At 44.1% G+C, this 27,232-nt stretch overlaps 1 protein-coding gene across 1 annotated transcript in view; it reads left to right on the top strand.

Annotated features, from left to right (window-relative positions):
• The window catches only part of FHL2 (four and a half LIM domains 2), a 43,482-nt gene extending 23,974 nt beyond the window's left edge, over nucleotides 1-19,508 (top strand). The window contains exons 3-6 of the mRNA XM_032255589.1: nucleotides 1,467-1,641; nucleotides 9,457-9,626; nucleotides 13,988-14,174; nucleotides 18,896-19,508. Coding sequence (XP_032111480.1) covers nucleotides 1,467-1,641; nucleotides 9,457-9,626; nucleotides 13,988-14,174; nucleotides 18,896-19,047 — 684 coding nt within the window. The 3' untranslated portion in view covers nucleotides 19,048-19,508. The remainder of the gene's footprint in view (nucleotides 1-1,466; nucleotides 1,642-9,456; nucleotides 9,627-13,987; nucleotides 14,175-18,895) is intronic.
• Nucleotides 19,509-27,232: the final 7,724 nt, after the last annotated feature.

Genomic DNA, 27,232 nt, shown 5'->3' with positions numbered 1-27,232 from the left:
ACACACACACACACACACACACACACACACACACACACACACACACACGGGAAGAGAGAGAGAAAGAGAGATTTTTAGCAAAAGAGAGCTGTTCTAGTTTGGGTTCCGAGTTTAGTTGGTGTTTTAGGATTTTCTAATCAAGTCCAGGATCCATGTTTTCACATCCTACGCTCAGCATAACTCCAGCTTTGACTTCCGTTTCAGTAACAGAGACATTGTGGGCAGCTCTTCTGCAGGGCCATCGCATGAACAGCCCTCCCACGACCTGTTCAGGATACCTACCAGCTGGCAGCCGGCCCAGGAAACTATGCAGAGGCTAATATTCTGTTTCTGCCTCATTAATAAATGGATGATGATTTGGGGTCAGAGCTGGGAACACAAAGATAGCAATAGAAAAATATCCTTTCTAAGATAAAGCTGGCCATAAATAGATTGTTATTTTAATTTTGTATTGGCACTTTAAAAATGCCGTGTGTCGTTTTTAAAAGGCAAATATGGAAGGTTCTCTTACTCCTCAGGCAAGATCAAGCCAAGTATGGAGTCGAGTTTTCTGCGGTGCTCCTTTCTCTGTCTCATCTTTTAGTCAGAAGCTTGTGTCTGTCTTCTCAGTGCTTCTCCCATCTGCGCCCAGTTTTTGTCTCACTTCTCCCACCCTCGCCCCCCTCCACTTCCACATCCTTACCCATCCCCTCAGTCCGAGCACTTCACTCTCCTGTTGAAAAGCAGCTCACCACTGCCTTCAGGATCAACGGAAACTCCATGCAGGCATAAAAGGCAAAAAGGCAGTCACATGTCCCGGACCAGCCCGGCCGGGGACCCTCCCACCTGGCCCTTGACCTGTGGTCCCTCCAGCCTGACATGCTTCCCATCCCCAGATCTTCTGTCTGCTCTTTGTCTGCCTGAAATTCACCTCCTCCCCAAGCTCACTGCCACCCACAGAAAAGTGGCACCCACACGAGCAGTCTCTCCTGATCCTCTCCCACCAAGCAGTTCTTGGGCCTCCTCCTCCGAACATCCCAACACTCAGAGCCTTTCTGCCATGTTGGTGACCACAGTGATTTCTGTTGGGCAGAGCTCCCTCAGCCCAGGAACTCCTCTTGCAGTCTGTTTCTCTTCACTGCATGTGGTGTGAGACGCATTGATACGCGTTTATGTTTTCTGTTTCTCTTTCTTGTAGGCCATACAAGGGAAATCCTTTTGTTTTTAAGAAGCTTCTTTCACACAGAGCCATGTGCCTGCATGTACATCTGTCTAACCTGTTGCTCTAAAATGCAGCAAGAGAGAAATAGACTAGTCTTGCTGATTTCAGCAGTTAGGTGGTCCTGGTGTGTGACTGTGGGTGGATTAGGATGCCCCAGCCCTCCTTCATTCCTTGTTTACTCTGCAGGTTCGCAAGGGGCCCCTATGCTGTGGGTCCAAGCACTCCTGCCCTGCCTCTGATTGTCTTGTGTGGTCTGGCCCCACAGGACTTGTCCTACAAGGATCGGCACTGGCACGAAGCCTGTTTCCACTGCTCGCAGTGCAGAAGCTCTCTGGTGGACAAGCCCTTTGCTGCCAAGGAGGACCAGCTGCTCTGTACAGACTGCTATTCCAACGAGTACTCGTCCAAATGCCAGGAATGCAAGAAGACCATCATGCCAGGTCAGAAGACACTCCTTTCTCATGTGTGAGCCAGCCTAGCTTCAGGCTGTGTGCAGGTTCCTCTGACCCCCTGGTTCACATTGACTTGCTTCCAGAAACTCATGTTGATTTTCCGGTTTGATCTTGAACTACAGAGGAGTATTTAGAGTACTTACGAAGCAGGGACATACGGGTTCTATCATGGGCAGGAGCGGAATTTTTTGCTGTGCACATGGGGCAGTGTTATGCAGCTGAATTATTATAGTAAGTGAATGGTAGGCATTCCCCTTAAAAATATGTCTCTTGCATCAGCCCCCACTTTCCCACCACCATAGATACTTTCTCTTTTCTTCCCTTCTGCTTGCTGAATTTGTACTTAGTTATTTCAGCAAGTGTGCATGGCGCCCTTGTGTGTCAGGCTCTGGGCTGCAGCTGAGCGTTCATAGGGTGTGAGCTGAGGTGCACCTGGTCCTCTGCCCTTGTAGAGTTGGCGTTCTAGGCAGACAGTCAAAAGGGCACGGCCACAACTGGGCCAAGTGCCAAGGATGGTAATAAGGGTACCTTGTGTGTTGACGGGTCTGTGACCCTTGAGCTTTTTGTAGGGGGGGTTAGGAGGGAGTTATTTGTTGTTTTTTTTTTTCTTTTATGTGGGAGAGCAGAATCTTTTATTGTAAAAAGCAAAGCAGACAAAAATGTATGGAATTTCAAAATACAGAAAGAAGCCGGGAGCAGTGGCTCACACCTGTAATCCCAACATTTTGGGAGGCCAAGGCAGGTGGATCACTTGAGGTCAGGAGTTTGAGACTAGCCTGGCCAACATGGTGAAACCCCGTCTCTACTAAAAATACAAAATTAGCCGGGAGTGATGGCGCACACCTGTAGTCTCAGCTACTCAGGAGGCTGTGGCAGGAGAATCTCCTGAGCCTGGGAGGCGGAGGCTGCAGTGAGTCGAGATTGCACCACTGCACTTTAGCCTGGGCAATGGAGACAGGGTGAGACCCTATCTCAAAACAAAAACAAAATACAGAATTTAAAAAGCAAATCTTGTTAGACTCATCTAGAAATGAGGGTAAGGGAGAATAAGTCAGAGAAGAGCCTAAGATGTTGACCCTGGACAGCTGTGTGGTGGGCACAGGTATTGATGGTGGCTGGCGCAGAGGCTGTATGACCTGTGGTGTTTTCATATGACCAATGTAAGGATCACCGAAGGGGAGAGCTGCCAGAGTTAGTAACTAGAAATACAGAATAGTCAGTTATATGCTTGGGACCTATTTAATTCGGCATCCCCACCGGAGAGCCACACAAAGCCAGAAAGAATGTCTCCATGGGAATGTCTGCAGAAGGTGTGGCCCTTGTGGAAAGCAGAATAGGATGAAGTGCAGAAGGTGTGACCCTTGCAGAAATCGGAATAGGATGAAGCAGACAGTAGATGGCTCAGTTAAGTGGGGAGCAAGCTGGTTGGAGACACACACTTCTGTGAGTAGTCTGAGGATTCTGGGGAAATGTAACTTGAAACCAGTGCACGGAGGCTGAGCCCTCTCCATTTGGAGGCACGCAGAGAGATCCTATAAAACGGGGCTCAGGTGGGTAGGACGGGCACAAGCAAGACTCCAGGCAATGGCCAGGCCAGAGCCTTCTCGCTTGAATAATTGATAACATCTGGGTGGTGGACACTTGGATGGTATCCATCCTCAAAACAGCCTGTTTTATCCTAGGAAGGTTTAGAATTAAGGGAAGACATATTATGACTATGACCCAGGCTGGGTGTGGTGGCTCATGCCTGTAATCCTAGCACTTTGGGAGGCCAACGTGGGTGGATCACCTGAGGTCAGCAGTTCAACACCAGCCTGGCCATCATGGTGAAACCCCCTCTTAAAAAAAAAAAAAGACTATGACCCATGGTAATAACGTTGTGTTAAATTATCTGATAAAGTGTGTGAAGTTTAAAGAAAATGTGGTCTAAAAGGTAAATTAACCTTGGGATTCCAATTTTAAATTATGCAATTGAATAAGTGACTTAGGCTTGCAATTTTACAATGAAATTTTCTTATACACTCTTTTGACATTTTAAGATATCATATGAGCCATCATATCTATAAGTGTGATTTATTTCAACAATTAAAGAACTTGAGGTTTGTTAGTTGAAGTACTTAAAAGGGATAGCCAATATACTGAATGTTAAAATGCAGTTTCTTTTTTTAGATTTCCTTTATCAACTTGTGTTTCTTACCATGCATTAAAATGCAGTTTTAAAGGAGTTCAGTTCACTATATTGATAAATGAAACCAAACACAAGCAAAGCCCCTTAAGAAGAGATTTTTAAAATTTATTATTTAGCAAATGCAATAGCAAGATGTGTAAGAAGATCTGAAGTTGAAGGATTTGAGTTTGTGGCCTCAGTAGATCGGATATTAATTTTTAAAACTAAGGCAGCCTTCTGCATCCACCCATGTCCTACAGTAGCTGCACTCCCATGGGCACATATGAAAAGAACCAAAGCCAAGAGACCATCTAGTGTCAAACTCTCACTCTAGCGGAAGACTCTGCCAAGCTACAGAGTTTCTGGGTGTTTGTACGATGTAGGATATGGTGGCTCATGCCTGTAATCCCAGCACTTTGTGAGGCCAAGGTGGGTGGATCACAAGGTCAGGAGTTCAAGACCAGCCTGGCCAATGTGGTGAAACCCCATCTTTACTAAAAATACAAAAAATAGCCGAGCATGGTGGTGGGCGCCTGTAGCCTCAGCTACTCGGGAGGCTGAGGCAGGAGAATTGCATGAACCCAGGAGGCTAAAGGAGGTTGCAGTGAGCTGAGATCACGCCATCGCACCCCAGCCTGAGCAACAGAGTGAGGCTCCATCTTGGAAAAAAAAAAAAAAAAAGATATGCAGGATAAGAAGTATTGGCCCAGTAAGGTGGCTTATACCTATAATCTAGCGCTTTGGGAGGTGGAGGTGGGTGGATCATGAGGTCAAGAGATTGAGACCTGGCCAACATGGTGAAACCCTGTTTCTACTAAAATATAAAAATTAGCTGGGCGTGGTGGCGTATGCCTTTAGTCTCATCTACTTGGGAGACTGAGACAGGAGAATTGCTTGAACATGGGAGGTGGAGGTTGCAGTGATCTGAGATCGCGCCACTGCACTCCAGCCTGGCGCCTGGCAACAAAGCAAGAGCAAGACTCTGTCTCAAAAAAAAAAAAAAAAGTATCATTTTTAAAAGTCGAGGAAATAATTTGACTTTTAATAAGATGGTGTCTTACTGCTACTACATTTCTCTGGTTAATACAACTCAAAAACAACTGTGACACACTATGTCAAGGAACAAAAATGCCCAGGCTGACACAGCCCTGTTGGCAGCTGTAAAGGGCTGCATGGTGACTTTAGGTGGGGCAGCTCCAGGCAGGAAGGCCTTTTCCAAGATCCCCTGGATCCTGCAGAGACTGGAACCTTGGGCCCCAGTGCTGTGCAACAGTGCGAAAGAGAACTGAAGCCGGTAGAAAGCCAGGTTGACCTGTGTCCTGCCCCCCAGGAGTCACTGCAGAGACAGCACTCCCGGTAACGCTAAGAACCACAACATTAATTGAAAAACAAATTAAATCCTGACTAGTCTTCCAAACAAGGGCCCAAGGAAGCTTCCACTGGGGACTGTAGGGGCTGCTTAAGACTAGGGGCATGGTGGCTTATGCTTGTAATCCCAGCACTTTGGGAGGCTGAGGTGGGTGGATCACCTGAGGTCAGAAGTTCGAGACCAACCTGACCAATGTGGTGAAACCCCATCTTTAAAAAAAAAAAAAAAAAAAAAAGACTTTAACTGTTAGCACCAACCATGATATAAAAAGTATGCATATTTCTCCGATTTTCAATTTTTCACTGGTCTTGACTTTCTGTGTTAGGTTCTCCAGAAAGCAAAATTAATTGAATATATATATATATATATATATATATATACATACACACACACACACACACACACACACATACACACACACACATAGATATATGTATATGGAGAGAGAAAAGATTTATTTCAAGGGATTGGCTTATGTGACTGTGGAGGCCGATAAGTCTGGAATCTGTAGAATAGGCCAGCAGTCTTGAGGTTCAGGGAAGAGTTGATACTGTGGTTCTAAATGGTAGCATTTGAATTCCGTAGGACAGCAGGCTGGAAACTCAGGCAGGGTTTCTCTATTGCAGTCTGGAGAAGAATTAGTTGCCCTTAGGGAAAGCTTAGTCTTTGCTCTTAAGGCCTACCACCGATTAGAGAAAGCCCGGCCCTGATGCATAGGTAGTGTGCTGCACTTGAAGTCTACCGGCTTCGATGTTAATCACATCCAAAAAACATCTTCACGGCAACAAGTAACCTGTTCTTTGACCAAACAACTGGGTACCATAGCCAGCCACACTGACAAATAAAATTAACTATCACACCTTCTCTTTCTCTTAGTATTTACTGGGGAGGGAAAGAAAAGAAAAACACGATCAGATAAGAAGTGAAAACCCAATGTTCGGTGAGAGGTAACCCGTACTGAATATTTGAGAATTACCTGGCCTGCAGTCTCTTGTACTAAGGAAAGAGGGAAGCTGGAATTCAGGCTCTGTGGTAAGAAATGCTATGTAGTAATAACAACAACACAGTCACAGCTGCCAGCCCCTGAGTGCACACACAGGGGCCAGATGTTCTGCTGCTTTACAGAATCCCATTTAATCTTCAGTGTCCCCTGAGTTGGATGTCTTCATCCCCATTTTACAGGTGCCTCTGCCAGAAGAAACAGACTGGGCACCAAAGGCAGGGCATCTAGAAGAATCCTGGTGAATGCAGAACAAACAACCACCACCAACCGAACACTGAATCAAAGCACTTGCTAGCCTTGGTTAGATTTTTAAAAGTGCTAGAACCCATTCAAGATGAATTTGGGTTATAGCATCAGTCCACAGCCTTCACAGTGAATTTATATTTATAGGACTAATGAAAAACTCACCCACCAGCTCCACTCTCCAACACAAGTCAGTTTCCTGATGACTAATCAGGAAACTGGAATACCATCAGAAACCCCAGTGCTGGGGTTTACCAGCTCTCACGCCCCTGTTAGCAGACATTGCTTACAGATGCACCACAGCCTCTGAGCAGACTCCAGTAGGGATACTGCCTCCAATCCTGCAACCAAATGTCTGGTTCCTCATTTGACTTTGTTGAGACAGGATTTCACTCAGGCTGGAGGGTAGTGTTATGATCACTGCTCACTGCAGCCTTGATCTCTGTGGCTCAAATCATCCTCCCACCTCAGCCTCCCGCATATCTAGCACCACAGGTGCACACCACAACACCTGGCTAATTTTTTTTTCTTTTTTTTGGTAGAGACAGGGACTCCCTATGTTGCCCAGGCTGGTGGCCAACTTCTGGGCTCAGGAGATCTCCCGCCTCAGCTTCCCGAAGTGCTAGGCTGATAGGGCGGAGGCACTGCAGCCAGCCTCATTTGACTGTTTGAATCAGATGAAGACATTCCATCTTCAAGACTGCGCTTCTGTCTGCGAGAGACTTGGTTCACTGTGTGCAATTGAGTTAGGAGAAGGAATGCTCCTGCCACCTGCAGGCGTTGCTGCATATGACCACGCAGGCCTGCGGCCACTGCTGTCACCATGCCTCGTGAGCACGCGCCACATCCCTGAGGTGCCGGGAGCCCCGTGCATCCCCTGCACGTGCAGTTGGCCTCGCACTGGTGTTGATCTGATAAGACTTCTTTCAGAACTCGCCAAGAATGCCATGCACGCTCTTGCGTGGGATCTCAGTGAGGATCATAATTGCACCATATTCATTGGCAAAATCCTTTGGCTCCTGGGCTGCTTCATCAGAATGAAAGAGATCCAAAGAGCAAGTGACAAAAGTATGCATGGAGACTGAAGAAAATCTTTGCGGAGTGTACATCAAAGTCTTTCCACTATTTTTACTTGAATTTCAATTGCTTCATGTAATGTTTGTTTTAGGATTCACTACCCCAAAATTGAATTCCGTAGATTGGACAGCTTAGTTTTTAATTTTAAGATCACTGCATGTCACCATCCCAAATTCCCACTCATGCATTGTCCTCCAACACACACCCGGTGTATTTTATATAATCTCAAATGTCTGGTCTTGGAAGTACAGGAAGATGAGAACATGACCCTAAATAATAATCAGGTGATAATTCTCAGCACATTCATAATTACTGGACAACAGACATATCCTGACCAACTTCCTAGCCAGCTAAAATACAACTCCTAGCTTTGCCCTTGGGATCACAAGATTTTTGGGCTGAGAGCTACAGATTAGTCTGTAGACTCCTATAAGCCACCTGTGTAACCGCAGCTGCTTCCACCTGGTCCGGAGTAGGCGGTCCCCCTGTCGGCTTGATTCCCCATCACTCCCTAATCCCCAGTTGAAGTCACATGTATGATGCCACAGTCCCCAGGGATTGGCAACATTTTTTCCATCAAAAACCAGACAAATATTTGGGGCTTTGTGGACCACATAGTCTGTCACAACTACTCACCTACTACAACTACACAACAACTCTGCACACAGCTGCACTCTACTCTGCCATCTAGCGTGAAAGCAGATGTAAATAATGGAAGTAAATGAATGAGCACGGCTGTGTTCCAATAAAACTTTATTTGAAAAGCAAGCAGCAGTCTGGATTTGGTTCTTACACAGTGGCTGGGCCCCTCAGCTAGTCCGCGCCTTTAAAACACTTTCCTGTTTCTTTGTCCATGATACTCATTTCCCCAGATCTTTCTCTACATTTGCTTTATACGAAGGGTACTTGTTTACATGCCTATCTGGAATCATCCCTTGCTATAAATAGATACGCTTCTTTTTGGTAAACAAAAATGAAAAAAATATCAATCAACAAACACTGAGCATTTGCAGTGATTCGAGCTTGGTGGTCGCCAGGGGTGAGCCATAAGTGTTTGAGTTCTCTAGGGCTTCTCGATTCACTTGGAGACATGGTAGAAACATATCAAATGCTAATAGTTATTCAAAAGACAGGAGATGGCACAGGATTAGGCAGTTACTAAATGGATGTACAAGAAATACATGTAGATTTCAGCCAGGCATGGTGGTGTGCACCTGGTAGTTCCAGCTACTCAGGTTGAGGCAGGAGTTTCCCTGGAGCCCAGATGTTCAAGGCTGCAGTGAGCCAAGATCACACTGCTGCACTCCAGTCTAGGTGACAAAGCGAGACCCTGTCACAAAAACGAAAAAAAAATTACATGTAGGTTTTAACTATGGCACTTAGCACAGTGCCTAAAACTACCAAGATACATCACAACTTGGTTCAACAGCTAGTATGTAAAGTAAGTGTTGTAGAGGCTGCTCACTGAATCAGGTTCAAGGTCCCAGGTTCATTCACACTCCAGCTGTTTCCATCCAGCTGTGAACCAGAGGGGGTGTTCATTATCAGGTGTGCAGAAGGTGAATACGGTCCCTATGCTTCAAAATTCATGCTCCATAGAAATTCATTGGAGCTATGCCACACTTCTCTTTATATTTTGCATTGCTGAGAGACACTTAACTTTTTTTAGATTTAACATTCCTAACCACAATATTCAATAAATAAATGTTAAGTACCTAAAATGTACACGTGTTATTCTAGGAGCTGGGTGTACAGTAGTGAACCAAAAGACAGCACTGCCCTGTGCAAAATGGAATTGTCTCCATTCAGAGGGGAGCCTTCGAGAACGGGAATGACTTGCTCTGGTCACAAAACTAGATGGCAGCAAGCTCTGAAGGTGGGTTGCTGGGACTCCATTCCCCTCTAACCATACCTCTGCTGTGTTCCTCTTGACCCTGATGACAGGTACCCGCAAGATGGAGTACAAGGGCAACAGCTGGCACGAGACCTGCTTCATCTGCCACCGCTGCCAGCAGCCAATTGGAACCAAGAGTTTCATCCCCAAAGATAATCAGAATTTCTGTGTGCCCTGCTATGAGAAACAACACGCCATGCAGTGCGTTCAGTGCAAAAAGGTATCTCAGATTCCCCCTTGGCTCTCGCATGTTCTGGCCGGTTTGCCTCCGCAGTCTGTGTTTGTCAGTTCTCTTTCCAAAAACCAAGGGTACTTGTGATACTTGAATGGCGTGAGAGCTGTGCCTGTCCTGCCTTACATTCTGAGCATTTATCTGTTGGGCCTGTGTTCCCATCCTTCTTTCAAAGACATCAACACTGTTGTGCTCTGTGAGCAAGTCATTTAACCCTGACTTCTTCTACACCATTTCTGAATGTTTTCATGTGGATGACCCGATGTTAGAGGGAAGGGGAGCCACTATCCCAAAGCTGTCTTGCTCACTCCTCTCCATGAATAAAACAGGAAAACAACTGCAAACTTGAGAGGGAGAGAAAAATGGAAGGAAGAGGGAGGAGAGGAAGGGAGGGAGCAGGGAGGAGAGAGAGACGATGTGAGAAGAAAAGTAAAGGAGAAAAGGTCTGGCCACATGGATATGGGATAGATCATTTATTAAATGCATCTACTCTGGCCATTCATGGTGGCTCAGGCCTGTAATCCCAGAACTGTGAGAGGCCAAGTCTGGTGGATCACCTAAGGTTAGGAGTTCAAGACCAGCCTGGGCAACATAGTGAAACCCCATCTCTACTAAAAATAAAAAACTTAGCCAGCCATGATGGCACATGCCTGTAGTCCCAGCTCCTCGGGAGGCTGAGGCAGGAGAATTGCTTGAACCCTGGAGGTACATTGCAGTGAGCTGAGATTGCACCACTGCACTCACACCTGGGCGAGTGAGACTTTATCTTAAAAAATAAAAAAAATAAACCTATCTACTCTATAATGTGTGGTTCCAGTCATGGCTCTGTTTGGGTTAAAGAAGGAAAGAGAACCACACACCTGTAGTAAGCCGTCTCTCTCCTACCTGCCCTATTGCCCCCACCTGTATCCTTTAGGGTATAGCTTAGTTTTCTGCTGTGCCCGCTGGCTCTTACACACATGCAACATTGATTATGCTACAGCTTCCAGCGTTTCTGTGCCGTTAGGATTTGTGCCAGCCTGTGGAGTGGCACCCTCCCACTGCTCACTCACCCTGGGCAGTGCCAGCTGTAGAACTCATTGCAGGCTCTGTTTGCTCTCATCCTTTTATTGGCTCTGCTCACCCAGATTCTACTGTTTTGCCCTTGGGACCTCTACCCTTGCCTCTGGGCCATGGAGAAACATCCCCTATACCGCTACCTGGGTGAGAATGTGCTCTCCTCGCCTGCACCTTTTCTAAGTGCTGAGTATTTTTACCAATTTCCATTCAGCCTTTCTCTCTTGTTTCTTGTTTCCTTCTGTCTTGTTTCCACCTGTTCTTTTTTTTTTTTTAAAGACAGAATCTCACTCTGTTGCCCAGGCTGGAGTGCAGTGTCGCGATCTTGGCTCACTGCAACCCCTGCCTCTCAGGTTCAAGCAATTTCTCCTGACTCAGCCTCCCAGGTAGCTGGAATTTCAGGCACGCACCACCATACCTAGCTGATTTTTTTGTACATTTAGTTGAGACAAGGTTTCACCATGTTGGCCAGGTTGGTCTTGGAACTCCTGACCTCAGGTGATCGGCCGTCTTCGCCTCCCAAAGTGCTGGGATTACAGGCATGAGCCATTGTGCCCAGCCCCATTTGTTCATTACTGTTACTTTAAATTTTATTTCTCTTTATTTCCTCTTCTCTTATGCCGCTGTTTCTTTCTTTTTTTGAGCCAGTTTCACTCCGTCACCTGGGCTAGAGTACAATGGCATGATCTCAACTCACTGCAACCTCTGTCTCCCAGGTTCAAGCGATTCTCCTGCCTCAGCCTCCTGAGTAGCTGGGATTACAGGCACCCACCACCATGCCTGGCTAATTTCTGTATTCTTTTTTAGGAGAGACAGGGTCTCACCATGTTGGTCAGATTAGTGCAAACTCCTGTTTTTTTTCTTTATTCTTAGAGTGAGCTCTCATTCCTGCTTTTATTTTAGGAACTCTCTTCCCTGTTCTTCCCTTTATATTTTTATTTTGTTTTGTTTTTCTCATCAAGACCTAATGGAAGTTCCTTTGAATTGCCCTTCCTCTGTCATCTTTCCAACATGTGCTTTATTCATTTGCAGAAATGAAGGCAACACATCCTTCTGGGATGCATACCTTTGTGCACAAGTTCATTAAATACACACACAAACATTCATGCCAAAAGCATCCATTCCTCGATGTGAACTTGGCCCTCTCAGGCACTCAGGGATCCGATGCTGGACAAGACACAGACACTAACTGTAATCGAGGTGGAAGTACACTCCAATGTCAATCCCATCAGTAGTTACTGAGCAGTGTGCGGAGAAGAGCAGGGTGTGGAATGGAAGAACCTCAACTCATCTGAGGAGTGTGGGACCAGGGTGGTGTTTAGGGAAGGAGTCTCTAAGAAAGTCATGCTCTGCTGAGAGGCATCGAGTTAGCTGATGTGGGTGGGCAGCCTGGAATCTGGAGCGAGGGAGGACTCGGGATGTAAGTTCCAGGCAGAGGAGGCGTCTTACACACACGGGCTGCTGCACCCACATGGATATGTTGCAACCAAGCGTGTTTTGTGTTCATTCTCTTGTGCAGTGGGGTGAGTTACAGGAAGATGCTCTATGATTTATGGTTTAATGAAAAGAATACAAGATAGAAGGGAGTCCAGAATTCTAGCTCCTGCTTTGCCAGCTATGAATTCTTAGGCAAGTCACTTCTTAATTTCTCTGAGTCTCAGTTTACTCATCCATAAAATTCAGATAATATCTTTTTTTTTTTTTTTTTTTTTGAGAGGGAGTCTTGCTCTGTCGTCGCCAGGTTGGAGTGCGGTGGTGCAATCTCGGCTCACTGCAACCTCCACCTCCTGGGTTCAAGCGATTCTTCCGCCTCAGCCTCCTGAGTATCTGGGACCACAGGAGCATGCCACCATGCCCAGCTAATTTTTGCTTTTTTAGTAGAGACGGGGTTTCACCATGGCCAGGATGGTCTCAATCTCTTGACCTCGTGATCCGCCCACCTCGGCCTCCCAAAGTGCTGAGGCGTGAGCCACCGTGCCCGGCCTAAATTCAGGTAATATCTTTCTTACTTCACAAGCTTTATGTAAAGGCCAAAGGAGTTACTGAGTGATACTGAAGTGCTCAAAAATAAAACGCAAACAAGTGTGACTGTGAGGAGCTTGCACTCCATCTTCCATGGCCTTCGTCTGCCAAAAGCTGAGGCCATCTACACTCCTCTGATAGCTTCCTCAGCTCCACTGAGCACACATTTTTAAATAGAATGTGAGAAGCAACATTTGGAGAGAAATTCCAGGTAAAATGGAGGTACTGACGGTCAGTTCCACCTTGTGTGGCTTTGCAGCATCCCCTCACAGATGTTCTAAGACCACAAGACAGGTGAGGATGACGGTATCAGGCTTATTTTTCCCAAAACTTCCAAGATGCCCATCTCTTCTTGTGGCATCAGCAGGTGCCAGTCCTGGCTGTCCTTTAAGCCTCTTCCTTCTTTCACTACGAGTAGCTGGAGAGATAGGCTCATGAGCAGTGTTGGAGCGGTTACCACTTGCCAGGGTTTTTGTTTTTGAGACAGAGTCTCAGTCTGTTGCCCAGCCTGGAGTGCGGTGGTGTGATCTTGGCTCACTGCAACCTCCATTTCCAGGGCTCAAGAAATTTTCCTGCCTTAACCTCATGAGTAGCTGAGACTACAGGCACGCCACCACACCCAGCTAATTTTTTGTATTTTTAGTAGAGACTGGTCTTGAACTCCTGACCTCAAATGATCCACCTGCCTCGGCCTCCCAAAGTCCTGAGATTACAGGCATGACAAAGTCCTGAGATTACAGGCATGAGCCATCGCACCTGCCCTGCCAGGCTTCTTAGTAAGAACTCCTATCAACTTGCTCCTTTAACCTCATCACTCTCATTTCCTGGATGAGAAAACTGAGGTGCAGAGATCTTTATTATGACCTGCCCCCAGCCACAGGGCTGGTAAGGAGTAGGGTTAGAATTCAAACCTAGGTCTCCTTGATGCTGTCTTCAATCCCGATCCCTCCATCGTGCTGCTTCCCTGCTCAGGAAGGTGGCAGTGCCACTGAAGCGCCCTCTGCCTTAGATCCCTGGCATCCTTGGGAAGGGCTGAGGGCAACCCCCAAGCTCCAATTGCACTAATGGGAAAGCCAGGGCCTGTGACACTGGAGTGAAAGCGTGTGGCGAGGGTAACGGGTGACTGGGAAGTTTGTAAAGCAGGGTCTTGGTGACTTAACAAACCGGACGTTTTCTGGATGAGGATCTTGCATCGTCCAGTTGCAGTAGCTGAGACTGAAGATGTCTGCCAAGAATAGAGGCCACACTGATTCTCCCCTTCACCCCTGCAGCCCATCACCACGGGAGGGGTCACTTACCGGGAGCAGCCCTGGCACAAGGAGTGCTTCGTGTGCACCGCCTGCAGGAAGCAGCTGTGTGGGCAGCGCTTCACGGCTCGCGACGAGTTTGCCTACTGCCTGAGCTGCTTCTGTGACTTGTATGCCAAGAAGTGTGCCGGCTGCACCAACCCCATCAGTGGTGAGTGTCCTGGGGTCCCCACTTCGAAAAGCAATTGGAAGGTTGAGCAAGGCCTAGTATTTTAGCATGTGACCCTGTCTGTATCCCTGAACTCCCCAGACCTCCCTAAGGCTCTGGACACAGCAGACTTTTCTGCCTATCTGCTTTCCTCTCCTCGGGGCACTGGCTATGCTTCAGCAAGTAATGATTACTTCCTCTGCAGCCCACCTGATCACTTAAAATCATATGGCCAATGCTCTGGGTTAGTTTCTGCTTTGGGTTGGATTATCTCGAAAACTGCAGTCTGTGAGCCTGTGATGCCACAATAAAAACTGACACAGGCCTCTTCAGGCTTAGCAGCTGTGCTGTGCTCTTAGAAGTGTCCCCTAGCATCTTAGTGGGACGGTTGTATTCCAAAGCATCTTAGTGGGAAATTTCTGCCACAAGGCCATAGCTATATGAGGGCAGAAGGTACGTTCTAAGGAGTTTTTCATACTGTATTCCTGAAAAGAATTTGGCTAAGAGAGAGCCTAAAATCTGGCTGGCTGGCAGACCAGGCTTCTGGACTAAACTATTAAGCAGGCTGAAGAAGTTCAGTGTAGAGAACAGACGATGTCACACTAAAGTCCTTTAAAAGGTCACCACATATTGCTACACAAATTAGTGACTGGGTGGGGAGAGAAAAGTGTGTTTTCTACAATAACAGGAGAAGTTTATGATGTGGAGTTTCCAATCCCATTGCATTCAGTTGTCTGGTTTGTCCCTATCAGAGGAAGGTGGCAGACACGTGGAGTACCTGGTGGCCTAGCTTTTCTATGTGGCTTTGCAGTGTTATTACACAAACACGTCTGTGCAGCCCCTGTGTGCTTGTCCTTGACTTTCTTTTCCCTAAGGCCTAGAACCAAGTTCACTTAACTCAGCTAACTCACCTTCCCAGGTCACTAAACAGTTCTCTCGTGTATAATCCAGAGCTCATTACATTTCCATGTGAAATTAAAAGATAAAGAAAAATCATAGTATTTACACTTTACCTATGTTAAAATATCTGTTTCTGGTCATTTATGTACCAGATTTCCCTTGGAATCATTTGGGGGAAAAAAATGCAGTCTTTTGCCAGAACATACTCATTTTTAATGCTTAACTTTAAGCAGTAACTTAGCAGTTAACTTCTTTTTTCAGCAAACTTCTGTTGAGGTAAATGTTTATAACATTAAGCTTTATAAAGTTATATAATCTACATAAAAGCACTTTCAAATGTAAAATGTTAGATATGGATGTGAACTGTGGTTATTGTCACACTGAGAAAAAAACACTAGGAGAAACGAAATAAGAAGCTTTCCTCTAAAACAGCAGAGTTGATTCTTTGAAAAGCAGAGACTAATGTTTAGGAACATATGGAGCAACTTTGAAAAATAGCTGTATTAGTCTGTTCTCATGCTGCAAATAAAGACATCCCTAAAACTGGGTAATTTATAAAGGAAATAGGTTTAATTGACTCATAGTTCAGCATGATTGGGGAGGCCTCAGGAAACTTACAATCATGGTGGAAGGGGAAGCAAACATGTCCTTCTTCCCATGGCAGCAGCAAGGAGAAGTGCTGAGCAAAAGTGGGGAAAGCCCCTTATAAAACCATCAGATCTCGTGAGAACTCAGTATCACGAGAACAGCATGAAGGTAATTACCCCCGTGAATAAATCACCTCCCATCAGGTCCCTCCCACAACTCATGGGAATTATGGGAACTACAATTCAAGATGAGATTTGGGTGGGGACACAGCCAGATCATATCAGCAGTTAAAGTTTTAGAAATTTCCAAACAATTGTACAAGACTGATTGTTTAGATTAAGCTTCTAACAGGTCCTTAATATTTTTTCTCTTTAATAAAATTTAAATAATTTTTTTTTTTTTTTAAGATGGGGTTTTACCATGTTGGTCAGGCTGGTCTTGAACTCCCGACCTCAGGTGATCCACCCACCTTGGCCACCAAAGTGCTTGGATTACAGGCATGAGCCACCACACTTGGCCTAAATTTTTAAAAATAAATTGGATGTTGACATTGTCCAACTTGTTATGTGCAGTGATGCTGCACATAAATATAGTTGATTCTCATGATTCCCAGAGTCTGAACTTGCAAATTTGCCTACTCACTAAAATTGATTTGTAACCCCAGTTTAATACTCATGGTGATCAGACATGCATAGAACAGTGACAAACTTGCATTGTCTGATGCACACATTTCCAGCTGTAGGTGAACAAGGTGACACTCTGCCTTCTAGTTTCAGCTCTCATCCTGTCAATAAGAGTCCTTTTCATAGTCTACATAGTGATAATTTTTTGAATTTTTGTGGGCAGTTCTGCTGTTTAAATGGCCTCCAAGTAAAGTTCTTTCTAGTGTTCCTAAGTGCAAGAAGGCTGTGATGTGGTGGTTGAGCGCGGTGGCTCACGCCTGTAATCCCAGCACTTTGGGAGGCCGAGGCGGGCGGATCTTGAGGTCAAGAGATCAAGACCATCCTGGCCAACATGGTGAAACCCCATCTCTACTAAAAATACAAAAATTAGCTGGGCATGGTGGCGTGCGCCTGTAGTCCCAGCGACTCTGGAGGCTGAGGCAGGAGAACTGATCGAACCTGGGAGGCAGAGGTTGCAGTGAGCTGAGATCACGCCACTGAACTCCAGCCTGGTGCCTGGTGACAGAGTGAGACACTGCCTAAAAAAAAAAAAAAAAAAAAAAAAGAAGGCTGTGATGTGCCTTACAAAGAAAAATACATGTTAGATAAGCTTCATTTAAGCATGAATAGTGCTGTTGGTCATAAGTTCAATGTTCATGAATCAACAATATATATTAAATAAGGAATCTTTAAACAGAAACATACACACAAAGCAACATTTTGTATTGATGAGTTGATCAAAATCTTGTGACCAGAGGCTTACAGGAACCTAACCCTGTTTTTCTCATAGGAGCAGTGGTTCAGTATTTGCTAATTCACTGTGCACAGGAAGATTATGGAACATAGCTTCCAGGAATAAGCGGAATTGACTGTATATACATCTTCCCGTTAGGAAGAGTCATCCCCCTGGGGCTATCCTTGGCTCTCTTTTCTACAACTTGCTCCATTTGCTGGCATTTCAGGGCAAAAGAGGAGTTCCTAAAAGACTTTCAACCTGGGACAGCTGCCCTGCTTGTCTCCTGTCACTAACACCTTTACTTCCTCCCCTCTGCCAGTGTTCCTCCTTGCCTCTGGCTCTATGCTGTAGCAGGACTCATCAGAGGTGAGAGGAAGGAGAAATGTGGAATGGTGGAAATGCCAGGGGAGCTCCTTCCTGGTGTAGCTAACTTAGAGTGATCAATAAACTGAGAAGAAAAACACCCACTTTCCAAACCCCAGAAGCCTCTCTTCCTAAATCAAGTGACAGCATTGCCTTACTTTCCAATACCTGGTTGCACATTGGAGACACCTGGGTGCTTTAGAAATGACTGGTGCTTGGGTCATGATTTAATCAATGTGAGCTGTGACTTAAGGCATGGGGCTTTTCAAAAGCTTCCCAGATAATTCAGTTGTGCAGAAAAGTTGGGACAACTTACTTAAACCATGGTTGGGTTCTGCTGCAGTGCTGGCCAGTGAGTGCTGTGATTTGTGGGTCTTCCATAGCCCGTAGGTGTCTAGAACTGGTAAAGGCAATTGATATTCTATTTGATATAACTGTTGTTAAAGCTGTGAGATATTTGGGAAAAGAGAGTTGAAAAGTTTTGCCAGTACGCAGTCTGGCAGCAGCGGCAGTGAGGTACTAGAAAAGGCACAGAAACTTGCACTAAAAGGCCTGGGTTTAGGTCCTAGCCCTGTCCCTGACTTGCTGAGGGTTATGTCTGAGATCTCCCCCATGTGCAAGAAATTAATGCCAAACACCAGCCTAGACAATTAAGTTATAATAGGAGCTGTTGGATAAATTACTGACTCCTCACGTAAGTCGGAGACCCCAGACTATTAGAAATGGGGGCATCAGGGTGGCCCTACTTTGTATTTAATAAGGTTGACAGAACGATTATTTCTGAAAGAACTCTTTGTAATTGGAGTTCATGACCCAAATATCGCTAGATCAATCACAATCCTGAGATAAGCCCATGTGTTTGAATCTTTTCTATTTCAGATTTGTCACCTTCAGTAGAAACCAACTATTATAATCAGGGACCAATGTACCTTAAGTATTTGATTCTATTCTATCTGTCTGTAGCTTTCTGAGGATCTTCCCTCTGCAACAATATCCCTCTCCCCTTGTTCCCACCCACATCCCACTTTATGAGGCCTTTCCTGGTCATCCCAGAGAGGATTAACCTTTTCCTCTTCTACACTCCCTTCAGTGCTTCAGTCATTAAGTCACAAAAATTTGAGCACCAAGCGACATGAGGCACCTAGCGAAGGCATAGAGAAATCTGCTCCCTGTTCTCACGGAGTTTCATTTTGTGGGAAAACACAACAAATACACAGAGTCAGCATTCTTTTATGGCACCTATCACATCGTTTTGGAACCAGTTTATGCATCTCTTCTGATATTCACGAGCTCCTCCAGGCTGTGCATAGAATCCGATTTATGTATAGATTCCCAGCACCCAGTCGCTAGAAACTCACACTATCCATATTACACAATCCAAAGTTTGAAATGGATCAAACCAGAATTCCTTCTTCAGTCCCAGTTGTCTGATTCTCACTAGTTCTTCATCCAGTATTATTTCTCTCTGTTAACAGGACTTGGTGGCACAAAATACATCTCCTTTGAGGAACGGCAGTGGCATAACGACTGCTTTAACTGTAAGAAGTGCTCCCTCTCACTGGTGGGGCGTGGCTTTCTCACGGAGAGGGACGACATCCTGTGCCCTGACTGCGGAAAAGACATCTGAAGTCAACACAGAGAAGCTGCTGCCTGTGATGTCACACACACATTTATACATTTTCTTTCTCAACCAGGCAATCTTGCCTTCTGGTTTCTTCCAGCCACATCAAGACTTTCTTCTTGTGCTTTTCAGTGATACTCACGTTTGCTTAAATGCTTTAGTGCTTTGTGCTAGTTCAGTCCCAGGGAAAGAGAAAACTCTCCATAGGCCCTAGGTGGGAAGATGGTTTGAAATTTTTGTAATCGGATAAGGCACACCCCAATGTAAAAATCCTTTTGAATGATGTCTTTATAAATCTATCTTTCTCTCACTGACTATTTAAGTGCAATTAATATATGTCACAAATTCAAAAGTTTTCTAAACTCAGTAAGGTAATGACCAGTGGGTATTTACAGCTCTGTAACTTCCTGTTATGTCAAGCCTAAAGTAAGATTATGTGACTTACAATAAAGTTATTCAGAACAAAATCTTTTGCCAGGCACAGTGTGTGAAATAATGATTAAAAGTTGAGACCTGGCTGGGAGCAGTGGCTCAAGCCTGTAATCCCAGCACTTTGGGAAGCCAAGGCAGGCAGATCACTTGAGGTTGGGAGTTCGAGACCAGCCAGACCAACATAGAGAAACCCCATATCTACTAAAAATACAAAATTAGCTGGGAATGGTGGCTTATGCCTATAGTCCCAGCTACTCAGGAGGCTGAGGCAGGAGAATTGCTTGAATCCAGGAGGTGGAGGTTGCAGTGAGCCGAGATTGCACCATTGCACTCCAGCCTGGGCAACAAGAGCGAAACTGTCTAAAAAAAAAGATTGAGGCTCTGAGTGTAAGTAACACTTTATTGCATGGTCCCATGGTGCAGTTCCAATGGCCTGGGGCAGTGCCAACTGGAATAGCATCACACCGTTTCTTTAAAGGAAGCCTTCAGTCAGCACCAGGCACCTCTTCCTTGCTACCTTCTCTCTCTTCCCCTACTCTTTCTCTTGGAATGTAGTACCCTGCATTTGATGCAGTAACATAAACTCCTGACGGTGAAGCCAATTTTCAGGTCACTTTTCTTGGCAGAGCTTATCGGCTCTATCCCAGTGTTATGGATCCATATCTTACACCGACTTCCATAAAGTGAAGGATTGCACAAGGACATCAGCAACTTGGGGCCAGAGATGACATCCTTTTCATCTTTATGTTCTCAACACCCTAGCGAATGAGGGCACATTGGGAACCTTCAGTGTTTCTGAAAAGGGGAGTAAAGCAGGGAAGACACACAGTCATTACAGTAAAAATAATATCCTGAGCTCCTAGTGTGGCAGTATCCTATAAAATAATCTCAGATAGCAGTATACAGTTGGAAAGCACCAAGCCAATATACGAGATAAAGAGTGCATTATTACACAGTTCTCTAGAATGGGAGCATTAGTGACCTTTTTGTTCTTGGTTTTCTAAGAAAATGCAATATAATAAAATGATACACTGAGCAACAGAAAAAATTTGGTGGAAATCAAGTCTGATATAGGCTGAGCATAAGTGAAGTCAGTTTTTTAATCTGAGTAGTAGTCACTGTTAGGATGTTTGATAATGTCTGGAATGATTCTTTTGGATTTATAGTTGATATGAGGTTTTACTTAAAAAGAATAATTTCATCCCTTGTTAGTTGTTTTGCTGTTTTCTACTTCATAATATGAAAGTAAAAGCACTCCAGATTTCATTTTCGAGCATCTTACTCGTTCCTCATTAAAACCATTGACTCTCCTAACCTTAGATTACCCACTCTAAAATTAATGGTGAGGGGGAGTTCCACTTCTAGTAAATAGCTCCAACTGGACTAATTCTCCCCCAAATCAACAATCATTCTGGACAAAATATTTTTTTAATTGCTGAGAACACTGGAGCATGATCCAAAGCAGGCAGGCATTGGAGAGGGTAGACACTTGGAAGAAGAGAACGACATTGGCTGATTTTCCAGTTTTGGTCTTTTATCCAAGGGCAGGCCCCAGCCGGGCATCTAAAACTCTATTAGGAAACCTGTAGTCATACTGGCCTGAGGAACCAGAGGCCAGAGTTTAGGACAAACAGCCTTTGGAAAGTGAGGAAAAAAATCCTAAGAGAAGAGCCCCAAGTTCATTGTTATGAACTTAGAAATTTCTGAACTGGGTATACTTAGGCCAGAGCAGCTCAACCAAGGCTAAAAGCAGTGACTGATAGGACTTCAGGGACAGTAGCGGGTAGGGCTCAGCTGACCAACCCTCTTCCTATGGAAGAAAATTACTTTCATATCAACCACACAACAGAAGTTCTCTGAATACAACAAATAAACATTCACTCAGGAAAATCCACTATTAAAAGTCTTAGAACAGTGAATCTGGCATTTGAGCCACAACCTCCTTCCATCCCATCCCCACTCCCAGCTTCATGTGACAAACTCTATTCTGGACCAATGCAGCCAAAAAATAAGGGGTCTCTCTTCCCCCAGCTACCCTGGCCTAGGGCTCTGCCCCAGATGTGACAGGCTGAAAATCCTGGAGCTCCAATTGCCCCTACCCTAGCCTGCTTAGTGCAGAGGCTCCACATTGGAAGGGGCAATCTGAGAAGACCGGGCGCTACCAACCCATTCACAGAGAAGGGGTGCTACTCCCAGAGAAGCAGGCTGCTGTCCAGCCCCCAGGGGAGAGCCAGGCTCTGAGATTGGTACCTCAGCAGTTCTGCCCAACTGGTATTTGGTATGGTATTTGGTTCTGCCCAAGGGGGCTGGTATTTGGTATGGAGAACTGAGAAACCTGTGCCTAAGGGGATTGTCAAAAACAATAAGAGATCTTGCCAGTGAGCCATTAAGGAGGGGGCTGGTAACTCCATGTTACATAGCAAAAAGCAAAATACAGACCAGCCAGAAGTTTAACACAGAAAACTAGAGAAAGAGATAGCCAAGAAGGGCCTTCCTGGAATCTCGTTTATCCTTGGGGTTCGGGAAGTATGTATGGTCTGGGCTATATCCACTCAGGAGCAATCAAAGTGGGATGTGAAACAAACTTGGCATACACAGATCAAACAGTAAAGAGCAGAAATCATATTAGCTCAAAGTGCTTAAGCAAAACCTCTAACCAAACACTGGCTGAACATATAAACATGTTTGTTCAACTAAAGGAAATCTTATTTAAAGAATTAAAGAAAGGCAAGAGAACAATTATAGTTAGTCCTCCATATCCATGGGCACCTCATCTGTGGATTCAACCAACTATGGATCAAAAGTATTCAGGGAAAAAAAAATCCACACAGTTTCAAAAAGCAAAACTTGAATTTTCCACATGCTGAGTACTATATTGAATCCATGCAAATGCAAGCAATGTGTAGGCACTGTATTAGGTATTAGTATAAGTAATCCAGAGATGATTTAAAATATACAAGATGATGTAAATAGTTATATGCAAATTCGATGCCATTTTATATAAGAGACTTGAGTATCCATGGAGTTTGGCATTTGCAGGGTGCCCTGGAACTAATCACCCACAGATACCAAGAGATGACTGTAGTCACCAAACAAACCAATAAAGATATAAAAATTATTTTTTAATAAATCAAATGGAATTCTGAAGTTGAAAAGTATACTAAGTGAAATGAAAAATTCACTAGAGGGGCTCAATAGTAGATTTGAGTTGGGAGAAGAAAATCAGTGAACTTGAAGATGGAACAACAGAAATTATACAATCTGAAAAACAGAGAAAAACGAGAGAAGAGAAATGAGAAATGTAAGAAACCATTAAGCATAACAACATATGTGTAATGGAAGGACTAGGAGGCTAGGAGAGAGAAAAAAAGAGAATTAAATAGTTTTCAGAGTTAATGACTAGCTAGGTGCAGTGGCACGTTCCTGTCGTCCCAGCTACTCAGGAAGCTGAGGTGGGAGGATTGCTTGAGTCTAGGAGTTTGAGGCCGCAGTGTAAGCAAACAGCACCTGTGAACAGCCACTGCACTCCAGCCTGCACAACATAGTGAGAACTTCTTAAAAGAGAAAAAAAAATTAGTGGCTGAAAAAGTCCCCAAATTTGATGAAAAAATATGAATCTACACATGCAAGAAGCTCAATAAACTCAAAGTAGGATAAATGCAGAGAACACACCCAGACACATCACATTCAAAATGCTGAATGCCAAAGATAATGAGGAAATTCTGGCTAGATGTAAAATAACATAGCTATATGATTAAGACTTTTTATTAAATTAGGAAATTAAACACACATATACAAAAGTACACAAAACAAATGTTAACAGGCAAAACTAAACCAATGGGATATTGAAACTGTTCTGTATTATGAATTGTAAACTACAGTCCCTGGGCTAAATCCTGCCCACTGCCTGTTTTCTTTCTTATTTATTTATTTTCGAGACGGGATCTCACTCTGTTGCCCAGGCTGGAGTGCAGTGGCATGATCACAGCTCACAGTAACCTTGAACTTCTGAGCTCAAGTGATCTTCTCACCTCAGCCTCTCAAGTAGCTGGGACTACAGGCGCGCACCACCATGCCCAGCTGTGTGTGTGTGTGGGGGGGGGTTGTTGCCATTTTGAGACGGAGTTTCAATCTGTCACCCAGGTCACCCAGGCTGTAGTGCAGTGGCATGCTCCTGGCTCATTGCAACCTCCACCTCCCAGGTACAAGGGATTCTCCTGCCTCAGACTCCCGAGTAGCTGGGATTACAGGTGCATACCACCATGCCTGGCTGATTTGTTTTGTATTTTAATAGAGACAGGGGTTCGCCATGTTGGCCAGACTGGTCTTGAACTTCTGACCTCAAGTGATCTACCCACCTCGGCCTCCCAAAGTGCTGGGATTACAGGTGTGAGCCACCACACCTGGCTGATGGCTGGCTATTTTAAAAATTTTTTTGTAGAGATCAGGTCTCACTATGTTGCTTAGGCTGGTCTCAAACTCCTGGGCTCAAGTGATCCACCCTCCTCAGTCTCTCAAAGCACTGAGATTACCACATGAACCATCACACCTGGTCTGTTTTCTTTTAAAAAAAGTTTTATTCAAACACAGCCATATCTGTTCATTTATGCATTGGTTTGCTGGCAATTTATTACTGTCTCAACCTTTACAGAAATACCTGCCACCTGTGCTGTACTCTGTCTTGATCTGGGTAGTAATATATACACATACACACATATACTTTTTTCCTGAGCTATATACCTGAGTTTTTTTTTTTTTAATTCTACAGCATTTTATTATAACTCAATACAAAATTTAAAAAATGTTATATTTTGTATAGTTTCTTGTCCTGGAGTTATTAAAGCTTGTCTTTTTTTTCATTAAACAGCAAGTCAACTTGATTGATCTTTACTTGATTATGACAATATGTGAAAGCTTTGGGGGTTGGTCTCTACTGCCTGATGCTTCTGCTGCAGCTCACCCTGGGTCCACTGTTTTCTTGTATGCAAGGGTAACTTTGACTCGTTAATCACTACCTTTAAAAAGTTATCTGGGGTGTTTCTTGAGACTCAAGAATAAGGATGTCTTCCCGCAGAGATGATTGTCATTGTCTTTGCCAGACACCTGAGCTACCACCACACTAGAACTATTTCCAAGTCATTTCCAGAGTTACTTTCACCATCCTGGGGATGTGTTAGCTACAAATCTGTATGATAGTCGGCTTGCCTGCCTCCACCCCACTTTGTCCCCTTGCCCTTTCCTATTCTTCCTTCCTTCTTTTCCTTCATTTTCTTCCCTCCCTCCATCCATGAAAAGGAAAGATATATTTCTAATTCACACTTACATGTGGTGGTGTTTTTTGAGGTCATACCTATTAGGTTCCCCTCTTGGAGCGCTCAGAGGTTTTACTTCTCTCTCTCTTACATTACAGTCACCTACACTACAGCTTAGTTTCAACAGAGGAGTTTGAAACAAAATTGCTTGCTTCTCTGGGTTCTTGAAATCTCTTAGCCTGTCAGCTCTTCTGTGCTTTTATGTTAAAAAAAAATTTTTTTTCTTCTCAGCAGAATTGCTCCTTACATTTAAGAACAGCAAGCCTTTTTCTCTAATGTTTAGCAAATGAAAAAACCTAACTACAAATATTTTATTTGTTACTTCCACTTTGTTACACATTCCACAATGTTAAGATTTGCATTGATTACATCTATTTCATGGGCTTTGATTTAAATGCGCAACTATCTTGTAGAATAAATTACATATTTAAACCTTGTAATAATATTTAATATTTACAATATTATAAAATTCTTTTACAATATTATAATTTTCTTTTTTTTGTTGGAGATGGAGTTTTTCTCGTCCCTCAGGCTGGAGTGCAATGGTGCAATCTCAGCTCACTGCAACCTCTGCCTCCAGGGTTCAATTGATTCTCCTGCTTCAGCCTCCCGATTAGCTGAGATTACAGGTAGCTGCCACCATGACCGGCCAATTTTTGTATTTTCAGTAGAGATGGGGTTTCACCATGTTGGCCAGGCTGGTCTTGAACTCCTGACCTTAAGTTATCTGCCCACCTTGGCCTCCCACAGTGCCGGGATTACAGGCGTGAACCACCATGCCAAGCCAGGATACTATAAAATTCTTAATGGGAACTAGTCTACCCTCAACCAAAACCATGAAAATTTAGTCACTGAAGTTAGTGAAAGAAACAGTTTCACTAATGAGGCAATCATTCTACATGAACCAGGAACAAGGCAAGAAACTCAGTAAATGGATCTGCTGTGGTGCAATGTGCCCTGGAACTATCATGGTTGCTATTCCCTCAATATTGCTCTTAGTGAAAGCTTTATCTCTGGAAAAAATTTAGAGGTATGCCTGCAAAAGAACTCAGTGCTGTTAGTAGAGCAGAACTTTAGAAACTAGTAGAGAAATCCTTGTGATCACAAAAATGAAGCCCAAGGTATATGTATTGCACACCGTGGACTCGCCGACAACTAGACACTATCCAATTTGTAAGGAGGCGGTTGCCCTCAAGTCTTTGAGTCAGCACAATAAATAAACCCTAACTCCTTTGGACAAGATTATATAAAATTAATTATATCAAAGCAAAATAAAAGTTAAATTAACTTCCATATCACTTAATCATGGTACTTTAGAAACTTAAAATATATATTCAATCCTCAATCATCTTTAATGAGGCCCATTCAGACTCGAGGGCATCTCTCATTTTCTGCCTGGTTATTAAATGACAGATTAAAGAAACTCAGGGATAAACATAAGGTTAATTCTAGAAATATCAAGAAATAAGATCTGGAAGAGTCTCAAGGATCAGAATGACATTCATGTACTTTGGAAAGGAGGAAGTGGAAGACCAGAAAGAATGAAGCTTACTCAAGACTGCAAAGAGGCCAACACACTAAAAATCAGAAATCTTGACTCCTAGCCCACTGTCCCCCAAAACGTGAGCTTTTTTCTTACACATAGAGATGATGATGGCGCAAGTGTCATCTGTAAACACATGAGATTTTTTTTAAACACTGAGAAGGAAATGTCCAGGTGACATACACATGCCAAAATGTACATAGTGACCTTTCAGTGCAAAAAAGGGACTAGAACTCCATTATAAAAATAAGAGCAGACTGACTTCATCCCTGACATCTATTAGCATTTACACATTTTACTTACTTGCTATGAGTAAAATGATCTCCCACATTTTGAGGGTGATATGGTTTGAATGTCTCCCCCAAAAATTCATGTGTTGAAAACTTAGTTGCCATAGAAACAGTATTAAGAGATAGGGTCTTAAAGAAGAGATTAGGCCATAAGGGCTCTGTCCTCAGGAATGGATTAATCCCATTATCACGGGGGCATGGAAGTGGTTTCTTGATTAAAAAAAAAAAAAAAAAAAAGATGAGTTCAGCCCAAGTTCTTCTGTGCTTTGCATACTTACTGTTGTCTTTTTGCCTTCTGCCATGGGATAACCCTCACCAGGTGACAGCGCCAAGATCTTGGGCCTCCCAGGCTCCAGAACTGTGAGCCAAATAAACCAGTCTTTATAATTTACCTAATCTGCGGTATTCTGTTACAGCAGGAGAAAAGGGACTAAGATAGAGGGGATCTTCCACAAGAAAAATCCAGTCGTTTCTATTCAATTGGTTTCTCCAGGTTACAAGGAATTAAAAAATTTAACTAGTAAACTACTTAGTGCACAGAATACTGTGACTTTAATCATTAAATGTTCTTCAGATTCCTTCTCAAATTTTTAGATTGAACAACTGGGATTAAC

The sequence above is a fragment of the Sapajus apella genome, unplaced genomic scaffold (assembly GCF_009761245.1).
Source record: "Sapajus apella isolate SASKATOON/1434 unplaced genomic scaffold, GSC_monkey_1.0 scaffold89, whole genome shotgun sequence".
Lineage (NCBI taxonomy): Eukaryota > Metazoa > Chordata > Mammalia > Primates > Cebidae > Sapajus > Sapajus apella.
Note: the sequence above shows the minus strand (reverse complement) of the source record. Positions and strands in the feature narration are given on the sequence as shown.